Source organism: Odontesthes bonariensis, chromosome 1 (assembly GCF_027942865.1).
Source record: "Odontesthes bonariensis isolate fOdoBon6 chromosome 1, fOdoBon6.hap1, whole genome shotgun sequence".
NCBI lineage: Eukaryota > Metazoa > Chordata > Actinopteri > Atheriniformes > Atherinopsidae > Odontesthes > Odontesthes bonariensis.
Window position 1 is genome coordinate 24,387,116 of NC_134506.1, and position 23,743 is coordinate 24,410,858.

General features: G+C 40.9%; 2 protein-coding genes across 4 annotated transcripts; both read left to right on the forward strand.

The window, feature by feature from the left end:
• The first annotated feature begins 962 nt into the window (after positions 1-962).
• Positions 963-9,114, forward strand: ogfod1 (2-oxoglutarate and iron-dependent oxygenase domain containing 1). Of its 3 annotated transcripts, XM_075461576.1 has the most exons (13): positions 963-1,222; positions 3,453-3,598; positions 3,685-3,731; positions 6,125-6,225; positions 6,324-6,440; positions 6,522-6,613; positions 6,699-6,827; positions 7,888-8,001; positions 8,080-8,159; positions 8,249-8,484; positions 8,575-8,703; positions 8,785-8,843; positions 8,942-9,114. In XM_075461576.1, the coding sequence occupies exons 1-13, from the start codon at positions 1,057-1,059 to the stop codon at positions 9,095-9,097; spliced, it is 1,572 nt and encodes a 523-aa protein (XP_075317691.1). In that variant the 5' UTR covers positions 963-1,056; the 3' UTR covers positions 9,098-9,114. The 3 variants fall into 3 exon arrangements, with proteins under 3 accessions (XP_075317691.1, XP_075317699.1, XP_075317708.1); XM_075461584.1 differs by lacking the exon at positions 963-1,222 and having other exon boundaries at positions 3,546-3,598; positions 3,685-5,252; XM_075461593.1 differs by lacking the exons at positions 963-1,222; positions 3,453-3,598 and adding an exon at positions 4,056-5,252.
• Positions 9,115-10,193: 1,079 nt separating this feature from the next.
• On the forward strand, positions 10,194-23,487 carry tradd (tnfrsf1a-associated via death domain). Its single transcript, XM_075471174.1, has 5 exons — positions 10,194-10,271; positions 19,034-19,187; positions 19,292-19,572; positions 21,032-21,179; positions 22,728-23,487. The coding sequence occupies exons 2-5, from the start codon at positions 19,037-19,039 to the stop codon at positions 23,024-23,026; spliced, it is 879 nt and encodes a 292-aa protein (XP_075327289.1). The 5' UTR covers positions 10,194-10,271; positions 19,034-19,036; the 3' UTR covers positions 23,027-23,487.
• Positions 23,488-23,743: the final 256 nt, after the last annotated feature.

Below are 23,743 nucleotides of genomic sequence, written 5' to 3' on the forward strand. Positions count from 1 at the left end.
TGTTGTTGTTTTCTTTGTGGGTTATAACCCATTTTATGCTCAGCAGATGGGTTGAGCTAACCTAGTGAAAATGTAACCAGAAACTAGAAGAATTTAGGTTTCAACAGAACAAGTATTTACAACTTCTCTGGTTATGGTGTAAACTTAAAAATGCTTCCAGATATCTGGAGTCACCAGCTAATGCACTGTTTTATAACTTTGTTTTCTTTTCATTGTTACACTGTCGTGTATTATTAGATAATGATGGCAGATGACTGCAATGGTGACATCGCAGTGTGAGAGATGAAATAATTGTGTAAAGTCAGATTACTGGAGGACACGTTTCTGTGGCTTTTAAGGCATGAGGCTTTTATTTAATGTTTAAATAAAATTGATTAGGCTGAGTGGTGGTTAGTTGGTTCGTGGATTAAGCAGATATAGAAAATGGATGGATGGATGATTGCTTCATTTCTGACTGTTCATATACTTTTGTTGAACCACTTATGTATCCAGAGGATGTTGGAGATACACATGTATGGTACTGGTAAGTAAAAAAAAAAAAAAAAACAGTAATCGGACTAATGTGTGGACAATGACAGATTGGACTGTTCACTTACTGGCTTGTTTTTAACATAAAAACACTATAAACAATATTATTATCTGAAAGATACACATTTGTAAAATGTAATGGCTGCAATTATCACTGCCTGGACATAAAAACAGTAATGTGCAAATCAGATGAGGAAGCCTCATCATAAAAGTTAAACAGATTATTAAAGTATCTGATAATGATTTAATCTTTATTTTAACTTTGAATAGGTTGCCCAAAAAGACAAAACCTTATTTCTGATTATTTTCAGTATTTTTATTTAATGAAGTGATTAGTTTGTATTTTTCAGTTCTGCCTGAGAGTTTGCACTCGGGGCCGAAACGTTCTGGGGCCGAAACGTTCTAAGCCTAAAACGTCATTTTCCTGCGACGCACGGACCGCTAGAATTACGCCGCACACGTCTCAGCTAAAGTGCCTGGTCTTCTTAAAGTTGTGTGTACTTGTTGTGACACCGGATATTTCGGGCTATGGCCTCCAAACGAGCGCAGAATGAGAGCGTCAACACGGACAAGACGAAGAAGAAGAACAAGAAGAGCTGTGAGGAGAGCGCGCAGCTTTGTCCAGGTGTGGATGACGAGCAGGTGACGAGAGCCGTCAAGGAGGCATGGAGCCGCAGGACTCGCTACAGCGATGGTCAGTGGAGGAAAACTCACTGCTTCCTTAAATATGGACATGTGCTGTTAACACACACACACGCCCACGCACGTTGAAAGTTTGAAACTGTGTTACGTGAAATGTGGGAGTACCACCTTCAACCACCTCAGATCTTCTCATGACAAGACACTGTGCTGATATCTAGTTCTTGCGTTTTATAATTATTTAAAACGTGACAGAGATTTTCCTCCTAACTGGCGCAGGCATTATAGTTCAAACACTCGTCTGCATTGCATGTAATCAGGTTACAAAGCTGTCCTGCTAGTGTATTACAAATACATATGTGTTCACTTATTTTAACTTGAGGCCCCAAATCTGGTGATGCTAATTATTCTAAGAAGGCATATGATTTGTCCACCTGCGTGTAGTTCAAGAGTCAGATTATATATTACACTGCAACAAGCCTATCAAGAAAGGTCAAACAACCAGAAGTCACAGTCCAAGCAAGAATGATATCAATCAGAGATATAAAAGAGGCCAAATGCAACCCTGAAGAAGCTGCAGAGGTAAACAGCAGAGACCTGGGTATCTTTCCATGGGGCCACTTTAAGATGTTCATTTCATAAAGGAGACTTTAGACTTTATAGAAGAGTGCTCAGAGAAAGCCTTTGCTTTAAGTTAAAAAGACAAAACGGGTAATTATGTTTGGAGCTCATCAAAGGGAGAGACTCCCCAAACATTTGGAAAGGGGGTACTCTGGTCACATGAGAGTTCAGCTGAACTTTTTGACCATCAGGGAAAACTATAAACACCTTTCACCACCTTGAGAATGCCATCTCCACTGTGAAGCATGGTGGTGGCCGCATCGTGCTGTGGAGTTTTTTTTATTTTTTTTATCTTTGGCAGGGACTGGGAAACCGGTCGAGATTAAAGTATTAATGGATGCTGCTAAATACAGAAAAATTCTAGGGAAAAATCTGTTTCAGTCTTCAAGAGAAATGACACTGGGACAGATGTTCACACTTCAGCAGCACAGTGACCCTGAACAAACTGCTCAAGCAGCGGCAGAGGGGTTCGAGGTGAGACATTTGAATGTCTTAGAGTGGTCTTGTCTAAGTCCAGATCCCAATCTGATTGAGAATCAGTGGTGTGATTTAAAGATCTGCACACCAGCATGAAGGAGATGAAGCGGTTTTGCTTTGAGGAAAGAGCAAAAATCTCAGTCGCCAGATGTGCCAAACCTCTACAGACGAGCAGCTGTAACTGCTCTACATAGTGTCGACTTTAAGGGTGAATATTAAGATATGATGAAGTTTTAAGATCTTGTCTTATTTCTTGCTTAGATCACAAGTCAAAGTATTTGGTCCCTTCAAATTGGTAGGCATGCTGTGTTGATCAAGCAATACAAACACACAAAAAAAAAGTTAATTCCAGGCAACAAAGTGAGAAAAATGCCAAAGAGGTAAAAGCTTTTTTCAAGGCACTGCACATCACACTTCTAAAAACAGGCATTGATTTTCAAGTTGTGTCACAATTGAAATGGATGGATATTACATTAAGCTGACAAGAATACACAAAATAAGGAGCACTGTTTAAACTGTGCGACAAGACGGAGTAAAAATAAATTAAGTATTAATACTATTCAGTTTTAACATTGATCACATATAAAACTCAATAAAAGCAGACAAAGTAAACACAACAGCAGATTAGCTTTTGTTAAGAGACTCAGAGACCCTGAAAATTTTACTGGAAATTGTAACTCTGTCCCAGAGCCTGCGGGCAGCAAAAGAAGCAGTCCCATCACTGAAGGTGAGCATCAGACACTTTGAATAATTTGAGGGCAGAATATGGATTCAGCAGTTTTTGTGGAGTTGAGGCCTTTACTGGTCTTACTGACACTCTTTAGTCAGTTCTGTATTTGACTGATAACCAGTGCAAGTGAGTGTTACAGATGCCCAGAGTAAGCCACTTAGTGTTACTTCAGAGAAAGGTCACTGTGCCCCCGCTGTGGTTTATAATGTTGCCTCGCTGTGAGAAGGCTCGGGGCTCGAACCTGCTGCCCGACTGAAGCCTTTCTGTTTGAAAGCTGTGTGCTCTCCCTCCTCTCCCACCGTCCAAAAACATGCATGTTGCCTTCATTTGTCTGTCTAAGTCGACATCTTGTATAGGCTCCAGCCCCTGCTGAGCCAAGCTGTTTAGGTTTAGAAACTAAATGGATGGATGGATTTGGAACAACAGTTTGACCTTTCATTGTGTAATTGTTGTGCAGGAGATTTAGAGTTGGACTGCCACCCTTTCCCTCACTGCATCATCAGGAACTTCCTCAGCAGTGAAACCTTCATAGAAAACCTCCAGAGAGAACTGCTGGATCTCAACTTTCACGAGAAGTCGAATGATCTATACAAATTCAAACAGGTATTCATCAAACTGACTCTTCACTCTGACATATTTCAGATTTGTGTTTAAATCTTTTTTTTTTCTCTTTTGTTGGTGCCTTACAGTCAGATGACTTGAAGAAGAGAAAAGAGCCACATATCGTAGGACTGAGGTAACAAAGATTGTGTTTAGGTGTGTTATGTTTGAGCTGCAGTTAACACAGAATAGGGGGAGCTGCACGTGGAATAAAAGTGCTTTCAGCTGATGGAGCTCATTCTGTGAGGCGATAAATGAGCTGCAGAACTTGCTAAAAACAGATGCCCTATTTTTACGTACATTGATGTGTTATTATCTCGCCCAAAAGCGGGGGCTGAGCCACTGATGTGACAATTAATGGCCTGTTAATCTCCACTGCTCCACCACCTGATGCAGAGTTTATCCTGGTACCAGACACACAAACCTAGTTTTATTGTAATCAATATTTCCTACCTCACAGAGGGACCTGTGTTTCTTTGGAGCCATGTCTTGTTGTCGAAGCAGGTACTTATACAGGCTGCATTAAGGTGAGGCACCTCCAGGGTCCTGGTGTTGTGAACGCTGACTCACTGATGAGACTTAGCAGCACTTAGTGGAACAAAGCCACTGCCGATGTTCTTATTAACACCTGTATCTTTCCTGTTCTTGACATGTCAGTGTCCACTGTGAAATGGTCTATAGGAAGTCATTTTGATTTAGTTGTTCGTGTCTTTCAAACTGGATGACAGAAAAACTGCTGCAGCTTGTGAATGCATCCTGTCATAACATGTCTGTTATTTCCATTCACAGATCCCTGCTTCATTCTACACTTTAAGACATCATAGATAATATATACAATATATTTGATAAATTAAGGTGTATTTTGATTATGCCATGCATATACTGACACGGGGGGGATGTTAGAAGAAAATAACGTGCCTTAGGACAACAGCAACACTAACTGTGACTTTAGTGTTGAAACAAATAATTTAATTAATGCATACACTGATCAGCCACAACATTGTGACCACTGGCAGGTAAAGTGAGTAACACTCCTTTCTTCTTTCAATGCAATTTTCTGTTGAGAAATCACACAGCCTGGCATTCATATAGATGTTACTTTGTCATTTCCCACCTATATGAATGTTTTTGAACACCAGTGAATGTGGTAGATGTTAGAATCATCATCCTATCTTACAAACATCTCCTTTTACTTTCACTTTTAATCTACCAGTCACACGTTTTTTTTAGTTTTTTTTTACCTCTGCTCTGTTACATATTAGTTTATTTCTACTCGCTGCTGATCTATGTGCAGTAAAGGCAGGGTTTATATCACAACTGGTATTTATAAGCGGGGTCAGTGTTGTTAAGTAGATTGAAATAAGTTGTTATATATCAATTGTGTAAAGAACCAAAGAATCTTTGGGTTTAATGATCAGGTCCACCAGGTGGAGCCAGAGATCACACCTGCCTCCTAATTAGTCTGCTCAGTGCTGCAGAGTGAATGTTGGCGTTAATATTTGGTGCTTGGGCAGTACAGTAATCATAGATTTTACATATTTTATTGGCAGCTCGACACCACCGGATAGCTCGGGGTGATTCATGTCATCATGTTGATGCAAACAGCTGATTTCTACCACAGAGCTGAGAATGACAGTGAACACAAGACTTCTGTGCTGTAAGTCAGCAACAATGTGAATTCTTACAAGTGACTGGAAACAGATATTTTACACAACAGGTAATCTGTATCTTTTTTCGTTGGAGTTATCTTGACCTGCATTTACAGTGGAGACTTTAATGTTTAGATTCTGGTCGATACTTTCAACAGTCAGATCCAAAAGTACTTTGATAGGGATCATTTTCATTATTTTGCCAATCATGGTGGTTTGAGATGAACCAATCGCTCTGACTGGGGTGTTGATTATATTTAGCTTTGATTCAAGGTGTTAAGCAATAATACTGCATCAACCTTTCAGCAGCTACAGTTTTTTATTTGACACAGTTGCTCTATTTTCACTGTTTAAATGGCAAAGTGTGACCTGTTTTCTTGTCATTTCCTGACAAATTGAGGACATTTAAGGTCTACCATTGATTTCAAATGTTGAAGGTGTATTTGTTTGCTGTTCGTTGGCAACTCAAAATGTGATCCAAAGAGATGAGAAAGCAAGACCCTTCTGTGAAGTATTGAGGGTTACGTAGTGCTCTCATTCATCCAAATGCTGCTGAACACTGAGAGGACAGAACTTCACAGCACAGACCCCAAAGCATATTGTCTTTATTTGAATACTTTTAGAGCTGACTGTGTATGCTGCCGTGCTCACTAAAGAAATACATCCCTGGAGACCGAATCCTGCAATTAAATATACAATAACAGCCCCCCTTTGTGATCATCTATTATTCATGTTGCAACAAATGTCACCGTTGGCTTTCAGGCAGTCAAACAGTTTCTGTGTGGGGAGGGTTACCAGATTAATAATTTTATATGATGTAAAATGTTACTTTCACAGTACAATCAGGGACTTTACAGTGTACATGTTTCTGCTTCTAAAGGACAGCACTGTTTGGCCGTTTTCGTTCCTGGCTCGGGGAAGTGTTGGGGGTTGAGTTGGAGCCCACGGTGGATATTTCTTGTGCTAAATATGAATACACAGGTGAGATTTGTCTGCCAACTAATAGACGACAAGAAAGTTGTTGAATTTAAGGTGGCCAATAGTTTATTTTTATGTATCACATCCTGTCTCCTTTGTAGATGTTCTTTTGTGTCACGATGATGAATTGGAAGGAAGGCGCGTTGCTTTCATTTTGTACCTTGTGCCTCCATGGCAGAGCAGCGACGGGGGAACCCTCGATCTTTACACAACAGACAGTGAGTATCCCACTGTGTGCACATCTGCACCTTTAGATAATTGCTGTATTTAATTTTTAATTTTCTAAAATCTGTTTTCAGGTAATTTCCAGCCACAGAGTATAGTGAAGTCGCTCGTACCCTCGTGGAACACACTCATCTTATTTGAAGTTTCTCCAGTCTCTTTTCACCAAGTGAGCATGAAGCCCTTTGGTTTTTTACTTCAGATTGTGAATCTGGAGCACAAGCTGTGATTTTCTTTATTTCTTTCTTTTCCAGGTGTCAGAAGTTTTGTCCCAGGACAAATGTCGTCTGTCTCTGAGCGGCTGGTTTCATGGACCCTCTTTGGAACGACCTCCTCGTCACATAGAGCCGCCCATTCCAAGGAACCCACACTTACCAAAAGACGTGAGTGGGAAATGCATTAAACTGCTTTTATTTGATAATTACATGATATCGTGAGTCATTATGGAGCTATCACTTAGCTTACAGACTTGAAACAGAACAGAAAAGATATATATATATATATATATATATATATATATATATATATATACACACATATATATTCTTTATATGAGGGTACAAGTATAGCTTCTAATAGCACCTTTCATGGTTTTAAAGGGGAACACCGGGGCATTTGAAGCGCAATCCCATTGCTAGAGGTTGTCAAATACTGATAGTAGGACACAGACTGGTGCAAATCTGCGCTCCCTGTGCGGCGATTGCGCTGTTTGTGCAGCCTGTCATGCGAGGCTAATACGTGGTGGCTAGGGGCAAATTCTAAACCTTCCACGTAAAACAACAACTTGCACACTGCAGAAACGTCACACCACTTTATAAACCATCCGACAATAAAGTCACAAGCCTTACCATCAAAACCATATCCATGGTTCTCATGGATATGGTTTTTCTAGAGAAGATAATTGCTTTGGATATGGGATTATCGTCCATCGACTCTTTTGGGCTTTCACATGCGCGAGCCTACAACTAACCGGTAAGTGACATGCTGTTTATAAAGTTGTTTTGTAACGTCCCCATGCCAGTAATGTGAGAACCATGCATATGGTTTTGATGGTAAGGCTTGTGACTTTATTGTCGGATGGTTTATAAAGTGGTGTGACGTTTCTGCAGTGTGCAAGTTGTTGTTTTACGTGGAAGGGTTAGCGCTTGCCCCTTAGCCACCACGTATTAGCCTCGCATGACAGGGTGTGCGAACAGCGCTATCTCCACACAGGGAGCGCAGATTTGCACCAGTCTGTGTCCTACTATCAGTATTTGACAACCTCTAGCAATGATATTACGCTTCAAATGCCCCGGAGTTCCCCTTTAAATGTGCTATATTGCTTACTTAGTTTACAGAATATCTAAAACTCAAAGAAAAAATATGTCGTTTTTTGTTTTCACATGTGGTAAAATACCCACTATTCTTCTGATGAACAACTTTTATTCCTTGTGTTCCTGACAGGAGACCGTGCTGCTGGAGTGGGTCAATCCCCTGTACTTAGACATTTCTTATCAAGAGCAGATCCAGGTGGAGTTTGAAGACAGCTCTGAAATTCAGCTCAAAGATTTTCTCAGGGTAACTTTTTATTTGTGTTTTCCTACGCTTTTCCTGTTCCCATTTGCTCCAGCCAACTGATTATGTGTTTGTTTTCAGGAGGAAAAGTTCAGGGAGGTTAGTGAGGCGCTGAGACTGGCTCAGATTCAGTGGATGAAGAGGGATCCACCCAATAAGAGGTAAGTGACATATGGCAGATTATCTCACTTGTTAACTTGGTGTATGTACTGTTTTAAGATCTCTCATGTTATGAGCTGTATGTTTTCAGATGCTATGAAACGGCTTCTCTGGGCAGCCTGCCTCCGTGTGTGAGTGTTTGTTGGGAGCTGCTACACTCGGAGGCGTTCTTCCTGCTTCTCTCCAACTTTACGGGCCTTAGCTTACACTACTTGTGTCCTGCTGATGATGAGGATGAAAGCAAAGAGAAAGAGGAGCGGCAGGAAGATCAAGAAGCAGCAGGATCTTCAACTACATCATCAGATGCAAACACAAACACAGAGAAAGGTATGTGCAAGTCTGGGCTGTTTTTTCCTTTTAGTTTTTTTTATATATTTTTTTTCTGCTTGTTTACTTTAAACTTTGTGTATTCTGTAGATCCAAGCACACCTGTGTGTTGTGGAGAAGTGCGTCGATGGTCAGCTGGAAGCTACACTCTGTTGCACGATGCAGAGGCAGCACGAGCAGAGTACGCTCTGGACCTCACGTTGCCTTTTGGCTGCACAGGTAAGCACACTCACACACAGTAAATTGAGAATAAATTGAGAATCACTGTAATGCTCATGAAAATGTGATTGAACGTCACAGACTGGCAGTCAGAGTTTGGGGGTTTCACGTGTTATGTTGCCAATGAAGAGGACGAGGAGGTGAGTGATGATTATTGTCAACAGTAAAATGTATCTGCACATATGTGGGCAAAACTTCGATGGATGTTATCTTTGCTTTGTTTTCACCTTCTTCACAGCTTCTCACAGTGTATCCAGAGGACAATTCTCTCGCCCTCGTCTACAGAGACAAAGAAACCCTCAAATTTGTCAAACATGTGAACCACAAAAGCTTCTCTGCTGGCAGTTCTACCTGCAGGGAGTTTTATGATTTTTCTTTCATATACTATGAATAAATATATATGTATAAACATGTTTGTGGGTTTCTTGACATTGTAATGTCATTATTATTGCTACTGCATACAGTTTACATTAGCATAAGGACTGCATGTATATGGAACTTTTTATCTTCACTCCCCAGCTCATTTCGAAAAATTTGGAGCTCAGCTTCTTTGCTAAAATACATTTTGAAACTTGGTCACAGTAAGCCAGAGACCAAATTCTCATTGATGAACAAGCCGCCATGCTACACAAACTGAGCCACAGCAAATAAAACGATATATCATTTTGTCAAATTATGAGACTGCACCTAATCCATGAAACTGAACAATTTGCTCTTAAGAGTAGTTTTACAGAAACTGGAAAGCTGGATGCAAATTATAAACTCATAATGTCTCCTAAGTCTGAGGTTATTTAGTTTAGATTATCTTCCTAATGAGGAACAAGGTAGCGGACGTCATTGTTTGGGTACCACATGTACAGAGGCTGAAAGTCCTAAACTAGCCACGGGTTTGAGTCCCAGACATTTGGCCCACTGTAAATGAAGGCCAGTGAAGCCTAAAAAACTTTGGGGGAAAAAAGCCCTCACTTTGAGAGCCTGTTCATTCCTATCAAATTGTACCTTTCAGTGAAGTCAGCTGTCATTGCTCATGCAGTTGACATTACCATTGAAGACATAGCAGATTACTGAATCCCCCCCTCGCTCACTCTCTCTAACTTTTTCACAGCTGGTACTATTTCCACAGGCAGAAGTAACAGAAACACAATTTCATAGAGAAAATCTATAAAACAGTGTTAAAGTGTTAAACTACTCCTGCACACTGACTTGACCCTAACTCGCTTTCCAGCTTTTGGTGTCGTGTTTCATCGTTTTAATTCATATCTATTTTAAGCGCTTGTATTTCTGATCACGTCATTTTAGTCGTAATCGTTTCGCGTTGACTCAAAATTATCAGTAATTATGTCTTTGGTTTACGTGCGAAAGTATGCATTTAAGGGACAGAAAGAGAGAAAAAAAAAAACTTCCTGCCTGTCATGATTTTTTTTCCCCGGGCGGTATGCCGGTTTCCACCAATCAGAGTGGGTTTTGATTAAAGCTCAGCCAATGGGAGGCCAGGAAGTTATTTCTGTGCCAGTGGGTGTGATTCCTGAGGAGGAAGCGTCACCGAACAATATAACAAAGTTTTTAAGGTAAGTTTTTACCGACTTCATTTCAGTTTTACCTCCCAGAAAACCAAAAAGTTAGTTTCAAGTCATGCGTCTCTGCTTCCGTGTCCCCAAGCTCATGAGCAATTTTTTTGACGGTGAGCAAAATTTTACGGCAGTTATATCTACTGTACGTGAGGTTTAGTAGCACGAGCTGTGCATCGCACCCCAAACCACATTATCATGTCCCGACAAAATTAAACAAACATTTAAGTCTCCAGGTGACTTAAACTAACTGCAATGTTGAATTACTTGTAAAAGTTACACTTGGTGGCAGGTAATTAGCTAACTTTAGTTGTAAAAGAAAATCACCTGTAGCTATACGGCTGGGTCGCGTAGCAACCGTAATTTTACTAAATCCTGCTGTTTAGATTTTTAATGGCACAAATTTAGTACTCTGACATTAAAGTCATAATCTCGTATTTACCGAGTTGCTATTGGTGGTGGTGGGGGGTGGAAATCAGTGAATAGACCACGCGTTCTTAGCTTAATGGTGCTATTAAATAATTCAATATGTCAATAAAATCCATACCTTATTGTTTGTGGGACTGTAGAGCACATACAGAATACTTGCAGATTATATATTATTGGTTCACAGGGTATGCTAGACATTCACATTATCACCAAATGTTTAATTTGAACAGGGTACCATGATGCAAGAGATCTGTGAAAAACAAAAGTCCACCCTTTTTCAATTCTCAGGCTTCAAGTATAAAGTAATAAAAGACCATTTGATCCTTACAAGGACTTAGAATTAGGTTAATGCTAACTTAGTTGAACAACACATGACAGATAACTGTTTTATAACTTGACAAAAACTGAGCTAAAATTATGTGGCAGTGTGTGAAAGTCCATCCTTCCTGCTTCCTTAGAAGATACGGAGGGAGGGGTTATAGAGCCATTTCCAACCAACTTTGAGTTGGTCATTCTACATTAAGAACGATTACTCATGAGTGGAAAATGCTCAAGTTTGTCCTTAATCTTTCCAGGAGACAACATCCCAAAAAGGTTCACTCCATGGTCAAAACACACCCAAGATCTACAAGAGAAAGCCTCTTCTCTAAAAAGAACGTGGCAGCGCAGTTTATTCTGTAAAGTTACATCTGAACAAACCACAATGCTTCTGGAATACTGTCCTTTGGTCAGGTGGAACCAAAGTGTAGATGTTTAGTCATGATGTTACATCGCCACATTTGGTAAAAGCCAAACACAGCATATCAGCACAAACGAAAGACACAAAAAAATAAGTAAACAGCCATTTGTCTTGCAGCTACTTAGACACTTAATAAAGTTAATACATTTCAAGTCTTAGTTTCATACCGATGACAAAAAAGAAAATCTGAGCCCTTGATATTGAACATACAGTGAGGGCATCCGGTGCCCCTTTTTTTTAATGCCATGAGGGTATTTTTCTGGCACAATTTGAGCTGTCTTGTCCCCTTAGAGGGAAATCGATACAAAAGTGATCCAAGTAGTTATCTTTATTCATTAATGACAAATTTCTCTGCTGACTGAGGGGGTCTCTTTCAGGATGGCAAATCCTTCTTCTGTGGTGATCAGGGGTCCCTGAAAAGTCTGCTGAGAATGGAAATGAACTGATTCATATGTTATTGTCATGAGTCACCAGTATCTTCAGACGTTTTATGTTGGTTTGTCCTTTAATTTGTTACCCGTCTTTACTTTAGCTAGAACACAACTTGTCTGTGAAAGAACACTGGAAATACCAGTTAAACCAATGGTTTAACAAAACAGGAGCTATTTTAATAAAATATTTGTTTACATGTGTTTCAAAGTAACATTTTACTTGCCGTTATGTGCAATAAAATCTTTAGTGATCACAGTAATTGTTCTCCTGGTTCACACTGGCTTTAAAAGAAATGTTCTAACGGTGGAAAGTTTCTATGTACTTTGATCCAGTGCTGAAGTTTTACAAAACTTCCAGATTTCCTTATCAACTATGGATTTTCATCCAATTTACGCTGATAAAGAACTGCATTGAGTTTGGTGATGTCTTCAGGTCCCACAGCAGTCCAAACATTAACTTTACTCTTATTCCCAAGTTTATAATTTGGAGGCGTTTACGTACCCGACAGTTTAAGAAGGTTATGTAGTCACAGACCTGCTTTTTTGGACAACAAATCATGTGTATGACCTTATATTTATTAATTAATGAATAGCTTTTTTCACAGCAACATTAAATAGTTGTCAAACACATATGACAGACTAAAGATTTTTCAGCCCTGTTTAAGTGCAGAGCACCTGGTATTATTTCATAACTAAGTGTCTGCTGTCAAAAATCATCAGTTACCTTAAACCAGGGATGTCCAAAGTCAGTCCTCAAGTGCTGCTATCTTGCAGGTTTTAGATGTTGCCCTGCTTCAACACACCTGATTCAGATCAAGACCTCATTAACAGGCTTGTACATTTAATCTGAATCAGGTGTTTTGAAGCAGGGTAACATCTAAAACCTGCAGGATAGCGGCCCTCGAGGACCGACTTTGGACATCCCTGCCTTAAAGGGGAACTCCGGTATATTTGAAGTGCAATCCCATTGCTAGAGGTTGTCAAATACTGACAGTAGGACACAGACTGGTGCAAATCGGCGCTCCCTGTGCGGCGATTGCGCTGTTTGCGCAGCTTGTCATGTTAGCCAAATACGTGGTGGCCAAAGGGCAAGTGCTAAACCTTCCACGTAAAACAACAACTTGCACACTGCAGAAACGTCACACCACTTTATAAACCATCTGACAATAAAGTCACAAGCCTTACCATCAAAACCACATGCATGGTTCTCACATTACTGGCATGGGGACGTTACAAAACAACTTTATAAACAGCATGTCACTTACCTCTTGTTGGTAGGCGCGCGCATGTGAAAGCCCAAAAGAGTCAATGGGCGATACTCCCATATACAAAACAATTATCTTCTCTAGAAAAACTGTGTTCAAGTATTTAAAACATTACAACAATATTGTTGTAATATATTGTTGTAATGTTTTAAATACTTGAACGCAGTTTTTCTAGAGAAGATAATTGTTTTGTATATGGGATTATCGTCCATTGACTCTTTTGGGCTTTCACATGCACGCGCATACCAACAACCGGTGAGTTACATGCTGTTTATAAAGTTGTTTTGTAACGTCCCCATGCCAGTAATGTGAGAACCATGCATGTGGTTTTGATGGTAAGGCTTGTGACTTTATTATCGGATGGTTTATAAAGTGGTGTGACGTTTCTGCAGTGTGCAAGTTGTTGTTTTACGTGGAAGGTTTATTATTGCCCATTGGCCACCACGTATTTGGCTAGCATGACAGGCTGCGCAAACAGCGCAATTGCCGCACAGGGAGCGCCGATTTGCACCAGTCTGTGTCCTACCGTCAGTATTTGACAACCTCTAGCAATGGGATTGCGCTTCAAATGCCCCGGAGTTCCCCTTTAAACAATAGACGTTGGTGGGTGCATGCGTTGTGAAGCAGTTGTTGTTTTTGCGGATTCCCTCGGCACAAGTGGAGCCTGAGGCTGTTCAATGAACAAGCACATATTTCTTTATGTTGCCGGCCTCTATTACTGAGTGCACAAAACACAGCGCTCTTTGCAGTGTCTGGCTGGCATAAGTGCCTACTCGCACTCTTTCGCACAGCACAAACGACAACACGCACACAGGACTCGGACATTCAAGCAGTCTCCTCGAGCAGACATTTCTGCATACAAAGAGTGACTGATTAGACGGCGCTCTGCAGCTGCATCTATTAACCTCACCTGGCCCTATTCCCCCTGCAGCTGAGCAGAAACCACACCTCACTACCACACTGTGCCATCCATGTTTGGTTATTGTGCTTCTATTCTAGCGTATGGCACACCTGCTCAGCATGACTCATTTCATTTTAGTCAGTGTTATTAATGAGGTTGTTTTTAGTTGTAATGACTGCCAGACTGCAGATACACCTTTCCTTATTTAGAACAAGAAGTGTGTACATTAGAAAACAACACGTTTAATGTCTGGTGTCAGAGCAACAAAATTTACAGTACACACCAGAAGTGTGACTTTATCTTAATGTTTCTTGATTTTATTTGCCTTGATGTGCATGGATGTTATTGATGTAAAAAATTGTGGGGTTGAGGAGCTAATTAATTAGTCTTTAAATATCATTCTAAATGTAATAATCCATGTATGGATTACCTGATTAAACTAACTTGTTAGTTATTTGTGACAATAACTATGCGAGCAGCAGGCCTAATCAGAGGCGTTATGTCTTACGGCGCTTTTCCACTAGCTTTAAAAGGCTCGCCACGGCTCGGTTTGGTTGCGTTTCCATTACACTTCGCGCCTCCTCGACGTGGGCGGGGTCGTCGTAACACGGCTGCTCGTGTTGCTGCTCACCCTGTGGCTTTTTGTCGCACAGAAGGCAAGAGAAGAGAGCCAGAGAAGACTCCTGGCCGCCAGACAAAACAGTATTGAAAAGTACCGGAGAGTTTTGTTACGAGCTTAAAAAAGACGACGTTTGGAGGTAAGCTAACGGTTGCTAACGCTAGCTTTTGTTATCCGCGTTATGACGCTTCCAGTGACGACACTCATCGCCCAATCAGTGGAAGGCAGCTGGCTCACGTCACGTTGTAGTAACGCTTCGGCCCGCTTGGAACCAGGGCTAGTGGAAACACGCAATAGCGCGCCGAGCCGAAGCGAGCTAGTGGAAAAGCGCCATTAGAGTTGTGTCACCGTCGCACTTTACAACATGTATCTTATTTGGAGGCATTGTTGACTGATATGAGACTGTTTCGCTGTGCAGGAATGGAGGTGCTCAGAGTAAACTGATCAAGGCGCAGGTTTTGAACTTTTGCTATAAAGGAAATAAGTAAAGGGCTGCACGGTGGTGTGGTGGTTAGCACTGTCACCTCACAGCAAGAGTTCTTTCTGGTTCAAATCTCAGCTAGGGCCTTTCTGTGTGGAGTTTGCATGTTTTTCCGTGTATGCGTGGCAGTGTTGTGCCAGTTCACAGCTTTTCTGAACTAGTTCAAGTTCAGTTCATACATGCTCAAAGTGAACAGTTCACGTTCAAAGTTCACAATTTGTATTCTGAACTAGTTCAAAGTTCAGTTCATGTTACTTTTTTCGTGAGATATTCAAATAAATACTTTTTTTCACACTACGAGCTAGAAATCACTCTACGTTCTTTGAAACTGCTCATTGTAGACATTTGCTCATGACACTGCAATTGTGGGTTTCTTACCAGGTGATGAAACTTGCAGCAGTACAGACAAGGTAGACCAGTTCTATACTTAGTGCAATGAAATCTACCAGCATTTAATTAAAAAAAGAATATATGAAATGAAATGCCGTCGGGGTCTTGGTTTGCAAGAGTGTAAAATTGTTTTAAATGTTCATAAGGAGAATCGGTGTCTGTCTCCGTGCCATCACTTCCACCTGCCTTTTTTTTTAAATTGCAGCGCTTTCTCTCACTCTCTCTCTCTCTCTCGCTCGCTCGCTCCTCCAGCCCTCCGCGCTCTCGTCGTTGCCTGCTACGCGGCGTTGTTATGCCTATCCCGCTCTGCTGCAATTCATCACGGGTAAAGTCGTGCGGAAGCCAGTATGTTATTCAACTATTCTCAGCCGGACACTACGTTGCCTGCAATGCATTGCGCACACAATGTCAAAACCATTTCTGTCTGGTGATACATGATTTAAGCGGCACCAGCGAGAATATAGGAGGGAGGAACTTTCTCTCGTTGCGTTTCAAAAGAGAAAACAGATGTCACTCAGTTTTCAATGGAAAACAAATTCCAACGTTCATTTACAGTGATGTCTGTCGTTCATGACACATAATGTGAACTAATTCACGTTCAAGTTCTTTATTAAAAAATGTGTTGTGTTCAGTTCAACGTTCAAGAAAAAATGAGCATGTTCAATGAATGCGTTCTTTTGAACTCGTTCACGCACAACACTGATGCGTGGGTTCTCTCCGAGTACTACTGTTATTACATTACAGTGTGTCAGTGGATATAAGTCACAAACAATCTTGTGCTTGAGCTACTGAGCAAATAGACCTAGACAGGAACCATGAGGGAATTTTTTTACAGGCAGCAGTTACTCAACACTTTTGGTTGCAAAAACAATACGCTTTTAGGCACATTAAACTCTTATTTTGAAAAAAGTCTTTCACAATCAACAGGAATTGATGGAGTACGCAAATATATCAATACAAGCACATAAAAATGAGCTTATGGGGCTTTGTGTTGGGAACAGCATTTTGTGTTATCCTAGCGGGTTCACCCAAGAAATGGAAGCTGATTTTGTAAGTGAAAACAAACAAGAAAACGCCAATAAGTGTCAGAAAATACTCATAATCAGAGGTGATTTTAAATCAAGTATGCTGGATTGGGTATGACTTTAGCTTTGGGTCCCACATTGTTAGAATCAAAGCAGAGACCCGAACAGCTGAGTTGTTCTCTGAGCTTTTACAGGGGGATTTTCTACATCTGATATTGACATCTGGAAGAAGCATTTACAGCAAACAGCCGACACGTGAGATTGAAATGTACTCTACATTTGCAGTGATGCTGCTTTGGAAAACTTCTTCCAGCTTTTCTACGGTCAGGCTCAGATACTTGTAGTTACTTGAGAGTTGTGGTTTCTGGAACTTCCTGTTACAAGGTTTCATGTCAGCATCAGCTGCTACACGTATGCCTTTATTTGTGATGCCACTCTCTGTTATGAGGGATACTTTTGCTGCAGTTAGGTTTGAGCTTTATGACTCTTGAAATTGGCCAACACCCAGGAGAACTGTGCTTGTTCATTCTTACTCTTCTTATTCTCATCCAGAAAGATGGCAGGTGACAGCCAGGTTGGCATCCATATTACTTAAGGGTCAGTATATCTGCAGTGAGGCTCACAGATGCGGCCTTCAGTATCGTTTCCTTTTTCTCTTTATACTTTAACCCAGCCGTTGCCTTCAGACCCTGAGAAGTAGAAATATTGCTTTGTGTTGAAATGACCTGTAATGGCAACACATACACACCTTCCTTGTTGGCAAAACATATGCGAGGTCCATATTTTTTTTCCTCGACCTCGTAAACGCTTCATCTTCCACTTTGATAAATGGCTGTTTGTCCTTTGCCACCATATTCACTAAAGGTGTTTTTTAGCTCCCGCTTCCTTGTTGCAAATGCAAGCGATCTAAGGTCAGCTCAGTGTGAACTTTTTCACAGTACAGGAAATCATTATATCCACGATTTGATGTAACAAAACAGATTATTGTTGAACATAGTAATTTTACCTTTAATTTGTGGAATTGTTGTGGTTTAGTCTGTTTTATGTCATAGCAGGGTTGGTTTTTGGCAAGCTATTGAGGAATGATGAGGAATTATGATGAGGATGTAATTTACATTTATCGAATGAATGTAATCAAATGAAAGGACAGTCAAGTTGCACAGCAAAAAGTTTGTAGTTTTGGTGCTCTTCTTATTTGAAGCCATCTATAGGCCACTGAGGATCATCCAAGCTTACCCTTACGAACAGGTTAGGTTACAAATTTGATGAGCTGTGTTCATACATGAATCAAATATTTTGTTACCCAAACATCAGATGAGCTGTCCAGGGAATACTAGAGGTAACCTTTTGGCAGCAAAAGTTAAGTGATATATTTTAAGCTCCTGGTGATCGTGTAATCCTCATACAGCTGGTGAACTAATCTCACAGTATACCGTCAGAGTGCCAGTAGATGGGATAACATATAATTACATACTGGTTAAGTTGCAGACATTTCTGTAGACCGAGTTTGCCAAGCACACTGCGTATTAGTGAAATATGAGAAAATGCATTATAATTCCGCTCTGAGGATGCTCTTTCCATGCAGGGAGCATGGAGACGGCCCCAGGAGCGAGCTAGCGGGCCGCGGTGGTTCATCCAGGGTACAGCAGGGGCTGGACTGGGGGAGGGGAGGAATGAGATTATACATATTTTTATGTAATGAGGAGGCGGCGGTTAGAGAAGGGAAAAAAGGATAAAGTGATGACAGCTATGTCTTCTGTCTCTGGTGCAGGAAGTTGTATTCAGACATGTTACATGATTTATTTTCATTATCAGTTCAGACTCTCAGTTTGAGATGAAAAAGAAACACTGAAAAAATTCATTTTTTATCTCTATTGTTTTTTAATTAACTGCAAGGTGCTCAATCTTTTGTGTTTCAGAAAATACCAAAAAACAGTTGAGCTAAACAGAGCTAAATGTGTTAAAATGGCTCGTTTGGTCGATCGACACAACAAACTTCACAGACATTCATTTTACAGCGGGAGGAAATAACCAGTTAGAAAATCATTTATGAATCTGGGCCCTTCCAAAATCTTCATAAATTGATATTATATAATTAAAACATCAACTTCAGCTGAATACCATGAATCTGAGCTGCTGCTGCTGTTGAGGTTTAAACTCTTGTTTCCACTAGTAGCTGAGAGGAGAAAGAAATAAATGTTTTGCTGAAAGGGTTTACATGACGGAAAATAAAATGCTGCTTCAAAGCAGTGAACGTTAGAGCTTTCTTTTAAGATGTTTAACAAAAGCCCAAAAGTTCTTATAATCTAAACCAGAGCTGATCGCCCCCCACATCAGTGTTATTACTTTAGAGAGACAAACTATAAACATGAGGATTATTCTTCCAACATATTGCACAGCAGCTTGAAGTAAAAACATTTTTTTGGCATGTCTCACTTGTTCCCTTCGCTGTAACTCTGAAAATAAATCGGACTGTGTTCAGAGAATGGCAAACAAGACTGTGGATGGAGGGCCGTGGACGGGATGTGTGGTCATGTTTCTGCAGTCTCTCCGTCCTGGCGTGGACCTGCTGGCTCTCTACAAAGACGAACAGGAAAAGTTCAACGTTTTCAAAGTCATCAAATTGACACTGATAGGTGAACTACTCAGTTTGGATTTGTTAAGCACCTCCAGTGCTAAAAGAGAAGAGTGCTTCTCCCAGAATGTCACAGATTAATTAATCAGTGTTTTCCGCGGCCAGATTCTGCAGGAGGTCTGGGTGGCTACGAGATCCTAAAGGTCCATGATGCTGAGCCCTTCCTGGGGGTGGAGATGAAGTTTGTGGATGTGGCAGCATGCCAGCAGTTCCTGGAGAGCTACAGCTCTGGAGCAGTGCGTCAGTCTCTCTCCCAACACGCCTGCCGGCTTTTTGCTCTGTCTCAAGAGCTCACAGTGGAAACCCAGCTCAAGGCCAGCACACACATCCTGGATCGGTGTCTGGACAAGCTGGAGGTCTGCCTACAGCACATCCACCTTTCACAGGTACACCGAGTGACTCTGTTTGACTTTTCAGTGGTGACGCGTTTGATGGAGGCAGTCTCATGTAGCTCAGATAGTGTGAAAGTTGTGTGGAGTGGGAACCACATCCACCCAAAACAAACTGCCATTATTCTGTGTTTATGAGTGCAACCATTCTACACGTGATACGTGAGCCATCATCCAGAGGTCTTAAAACCAGAGTAGTTGGTTCTAGTCTTTTCTATTTGTAGCTATATTTATGGTGTGTTTTTGGTCAAATAATTACAAAAAACATACATAAAAGTTGGATGCCGCTGTAGCTTTTAATGAAAGCTAAACGTGGCCTTGTATAAATGTTGCTGTCAGTTAATTTAGTTCATTAGACCAGATTGACACAATTTATCTTCTGCGGGATCAACACGTTGAACTCTCTCACTGTTTTTTCAGTCTGATATTTTTTTTTAATTTAGGTCTGTCCAGCAGAGTTTTTTCGTCCCTCATACACAAAGAGTCATGTCATGGATCATGGTCATGGATAGTTGATTCAGGAAGGAAAAAAGCTGCTCATAGGTCAATGACAAAAACAGAAAAAAGAACGAATAATTAATTGTTTGGGAAATATTTTACATTCGCTCTATTAATTGTAGCTGTTAGCGGTGTTTAATGTAACACTTTTACTTCTACTGTTTTGTTTTCTAACAATGCAGATGGTCAAGTATGCTCATGTCAGTGCATCTCCAAGGACAACGTGTAAAAAGCTAGGGACCGTGTATTTCTTTAATCTTTGTGTGTAAATGAGAGTTAGTAAGGACATTTACATAATCATTGTTTGTCAGACCTTTGCAGCTCTGCGTGTATATGCCTAACGACACTCAAATGTACCAAAGTGCTCTGCACATGCTCCAAAGTTACAGTGTTTATAAATACAGCTAAATTTACAATAAAAGCTGCTCTCATTCACATATTTTTCTGTTTCTTTTCTCATTCCGCCAAACGTGTCAGAACTTGTGACTAACAAACCGGTCCAGCAAGACGTATGCGTTCACTCGTGGTTGCTCAAAGTATTTCCAAAATGCAGCTTTGCTCTAATAAAATCCCGGTTTTACAACCGCTGTATAAACTTCTGTGTCCACAAAGAATAGTTTGACGATTTCCCACAGAGAAAGTAAAAGAAGCAGGATGTCTTGAACATTTTCTCACGCAGTCTATACCATCTCGGTATCGGACACACTTCAGTCAATAACTCGATTCCTCTCTCGTGTATGTATACTGGGACAAGAGCGGCGGTCCAGTTAAATGGTCATGTTGAATTCCAACCGTTTTTTGACTCAATTTTGCGTGTAACTTTCCCGAGTGTGTCATTTATGTCTGACAAGTCAGCTGAACAACAGGTAAGGGAGCAGTGAAGTCTGTGAACTCATGTAAAAGGTTGACTTCACCTTGTATTGAGTATTTTTAAGTGATTTTTCTTGTTTTGTGACAGCCGGAGCGCCTGCGCGATGAGGAGATTGATCGTCTGGAAAAGCAGCTGCAGAGTCAGGCTCTGGGTCCTGCCCCTCAGCCCGCCACCATCATACAAGAAGAGTCTCCCGTCCCCAGCAACTGCTTCAAATTTCAGAACAGAGTGTTTGGTGAGTCCAGACGACTGTTCCTGTGAAAACACGTGTTGAACTATAAGCCACAGCAGAGCTTGAAATAGCATTTATATTAGATGTGTCTTTAAAATCTTTTATTTTAGGTTAATTGAGGGAAATATGGTCGCCAAGAGTTCGCTCAAACCCAGTTTGTTTGTGTTTTTCTCTGAAGTGAAATCCAATTGGATAAATTATAGTCCAAGAATACAGTGAGCATCAGATAGAAAATATTCCTGTTAATGCATCTTTGTCCAGAATCTGGTTTTGCTGCTGCTATCATGCTCACCCTGTAATATTGGTGGTCTACACCCTAAAAGCAACCAAACACACCAAGCACTCAGATGCTTGTTATCACACTCACAACATGCACCTTTTTGGCTGATTCATGTATTAGGTTTTCTGACAGCTCATGAGTGCATTGCTGTTTTCCAGCTCTCTATAATCCAGCCTTTTATAAAGTGATGGCTACCAGTCTATGGGAAGAGATTAGTGGAATCAGATAATGTATTTGGTTTTCATATTTGGATTGATTTCATGGTGGGTCACTTGAAATTTAAATTAAAAGAGCTGAATGAGATGCAGCAGCTTTACTTTAAGCTTTGAAATATGAAACAGAACAGAGCTGCTCGGCTGTAATAAAAAGCAGACTTTAACTCGTTCTCTTGGGCTTTGGTAATTGATGTTGGCGGTTTTATTGGACAGGGGAAAATATGCCACAAGTCATCCTTTAGTTTTTAAAAAGATAATGATGATGGGACAGTAGACACCAGATAGTTCAGTGTATGATTATGTGAATGTATAATGTTAAAGCTGTGCTGGTTGGTATTTTCATCTTAACACCGAATCAGATGAGTTTGTGTTACTTTGGGGGAGGTTTGATGCGGGCAGTGACAGCTTTAGCTGCCTTTTCTCTCAGCTTCACGGGGCTCTTTATTGTCTATGAGCTCACTGATTTGGTTTCAGTTTTCTGGCCTGCGACAACTGTTTTAGTTCAGGCTCTGATAAGAGATATTTGCTCTTGCTCAGCATGTCCACTGAACACTTCACAGCACTCAGCAGCTGACAGCTGACAGACAGAAAACCACCTCCAAGGGAGGATAGAGGAGCTAAAGGGAGCTAAAGGGTGATGTACTGTATTTTGCAGGATTTAGTGCTAAAAGTGCGTGAACTCCTAATAACTGTTAATGTTCTTCCTCAAGGGTACATCCACATATAGGGTCTATTTTTAAGCTGTCATCGTGTGTTACAAAATTATCTAATGTGGTAGAATGTGTTTTCAAAAATGCCCTGTGTTCTATCTAACAGCTGAATATCCAAATAGCAACATGCTAACATGTAGTGGGTTTGTGTGTAAAGCTATTTAATGAAATGCTCTGCAACTCATCCCTCTGGCAAAAGAACAATTGCCTGTTGTAAGGTATTCTGGTGAATTTTTTTGTATTTACACATACATGTTTGTTTACAAAGCAGAGTTTATGCAATCTCAGTAAAGCACAGTTTATATCAATGTGTTATTCCTCTGTGCTTTATTCTTTGGCCCACCAGAGGACCGAATGCTGACAGCTGCAGATGTACAGAGCTTTTCTAATGGAGTGGGCCGTCAGTGGAAGCATGTAGGGAGGGCCCTGGGGAAGAGCTGCCGCGCTCTGAAGGGCCCGGCCATAGACAACCTGGCCTACGAGTACGAGAGAGAAGGTCTGTACGAGCAAGCCTATCAGTTGCTCAACCGCTTCATCCAGTCGGAGGGGAGAGCGGCCAATCTGAGTCGACTGGTCAAAGCTCTGGAGGACAGCAAACTCACCAGCCTGGCTGAAAATATTCTGGAGATACAGCCCAGAGAGTAACTCTGTGTTGGAGTCGTAAAAACTGAGGGGACGGGTCCTCTGCACGAGGAGCTGGGGCGTTGTCCCGCCTGCTTTTACATACAGCGTGGTTGTTCTTGTTTGACGTCTGTTTTCCTCACGTTTAAATCATTCCCGAGGGGTGTGTGTGTGTGTGTGTGTGTGTGTGTGTGTGTGTGTGTGTGCGTGCGTGTTTCATGAAAACACACCACTGTGAGAGTGTGATGATTCATATCAGGATTTGATTTTCAGTTATTAGTATTAGTGGTAGTTGTTTTCATTTATATGAGATAATCACTGTTAAAGAAAGGAGTTTAGTGCACTGTTCAAACAGTTTTCATCATGCGCCTCTTTGATTTCTGCTTTACAAGTCCATTTTCAGATGAAACATGTTGGGTCTTGTTTCTAATGACTGCACAACTGAAGTTTATTGATTTTTTTTTTTTTTTTTTTTTTTTTTCTATAAAATGGGTTCTTGCAAATTAAATGGCTGTGAAAAAAAGGCTTTGTGTTTGCGTTTGATGCATTAGTGTAATTAAAGCTGAAAACATAATTTCGTCAAAATTCCCTCAGGTATAATTTTAGTATTAATCCCTCTTTCCCTCCCTCTTAGCCATCACTCGCCGTCACTCACACACGTGCACATGTTCATACGACTGAATCGCTGATTGCCAATGCTGTCGGTCAGTGTGGGTGTGGGGTCCCGCTGTGGGAGCTTCA

Bases quoted from the DNA above. Each gene is read 5' to 3' on its own strand.
- ogfod1 (XM_075461576.1), top strand. From the start codon at position 1,057: ATGGCCTCCAAACGAGCGCAGAATGAGAGCGTCAACACGGACAAGACG. The intron at 3,732-6,124 runs GTAACAAAGATT...CTGCTTCTAAAG, and splicing joins CCACATATCGTAGGACTGAG to GACAGCACTGTTTGGCCGTT. The intron at 8,844-8,941 runs GTGAGTGATGAT...CCTTCTTCACAG, and splicing joins CCAATGAAGAGGACGAGGAG to CTTCTCACAGTGTATCCAGA.
- tradd (XM_075471174.1), top strand. From the start codon at position 19,037: ATGGCAAACAAGACTGTGGATGGAGGGCCGTGGACGGGATGTGTGGTC. The intron at 19,188-19,291 runs GTGAACTACTCA...TTCCGCGGCCAG, and splicing joins CATCAAATTGACACTGATAG to ATTCTGCAGGAGGTCTGGGT. The intron at 21,180-22,727 runs GTGAGTCCAGAC...TTGGCCCACCAG, and splicing joins ATTTCAGAACAGAGTGTTTG to AGGACCGAATGCTGACAGCT.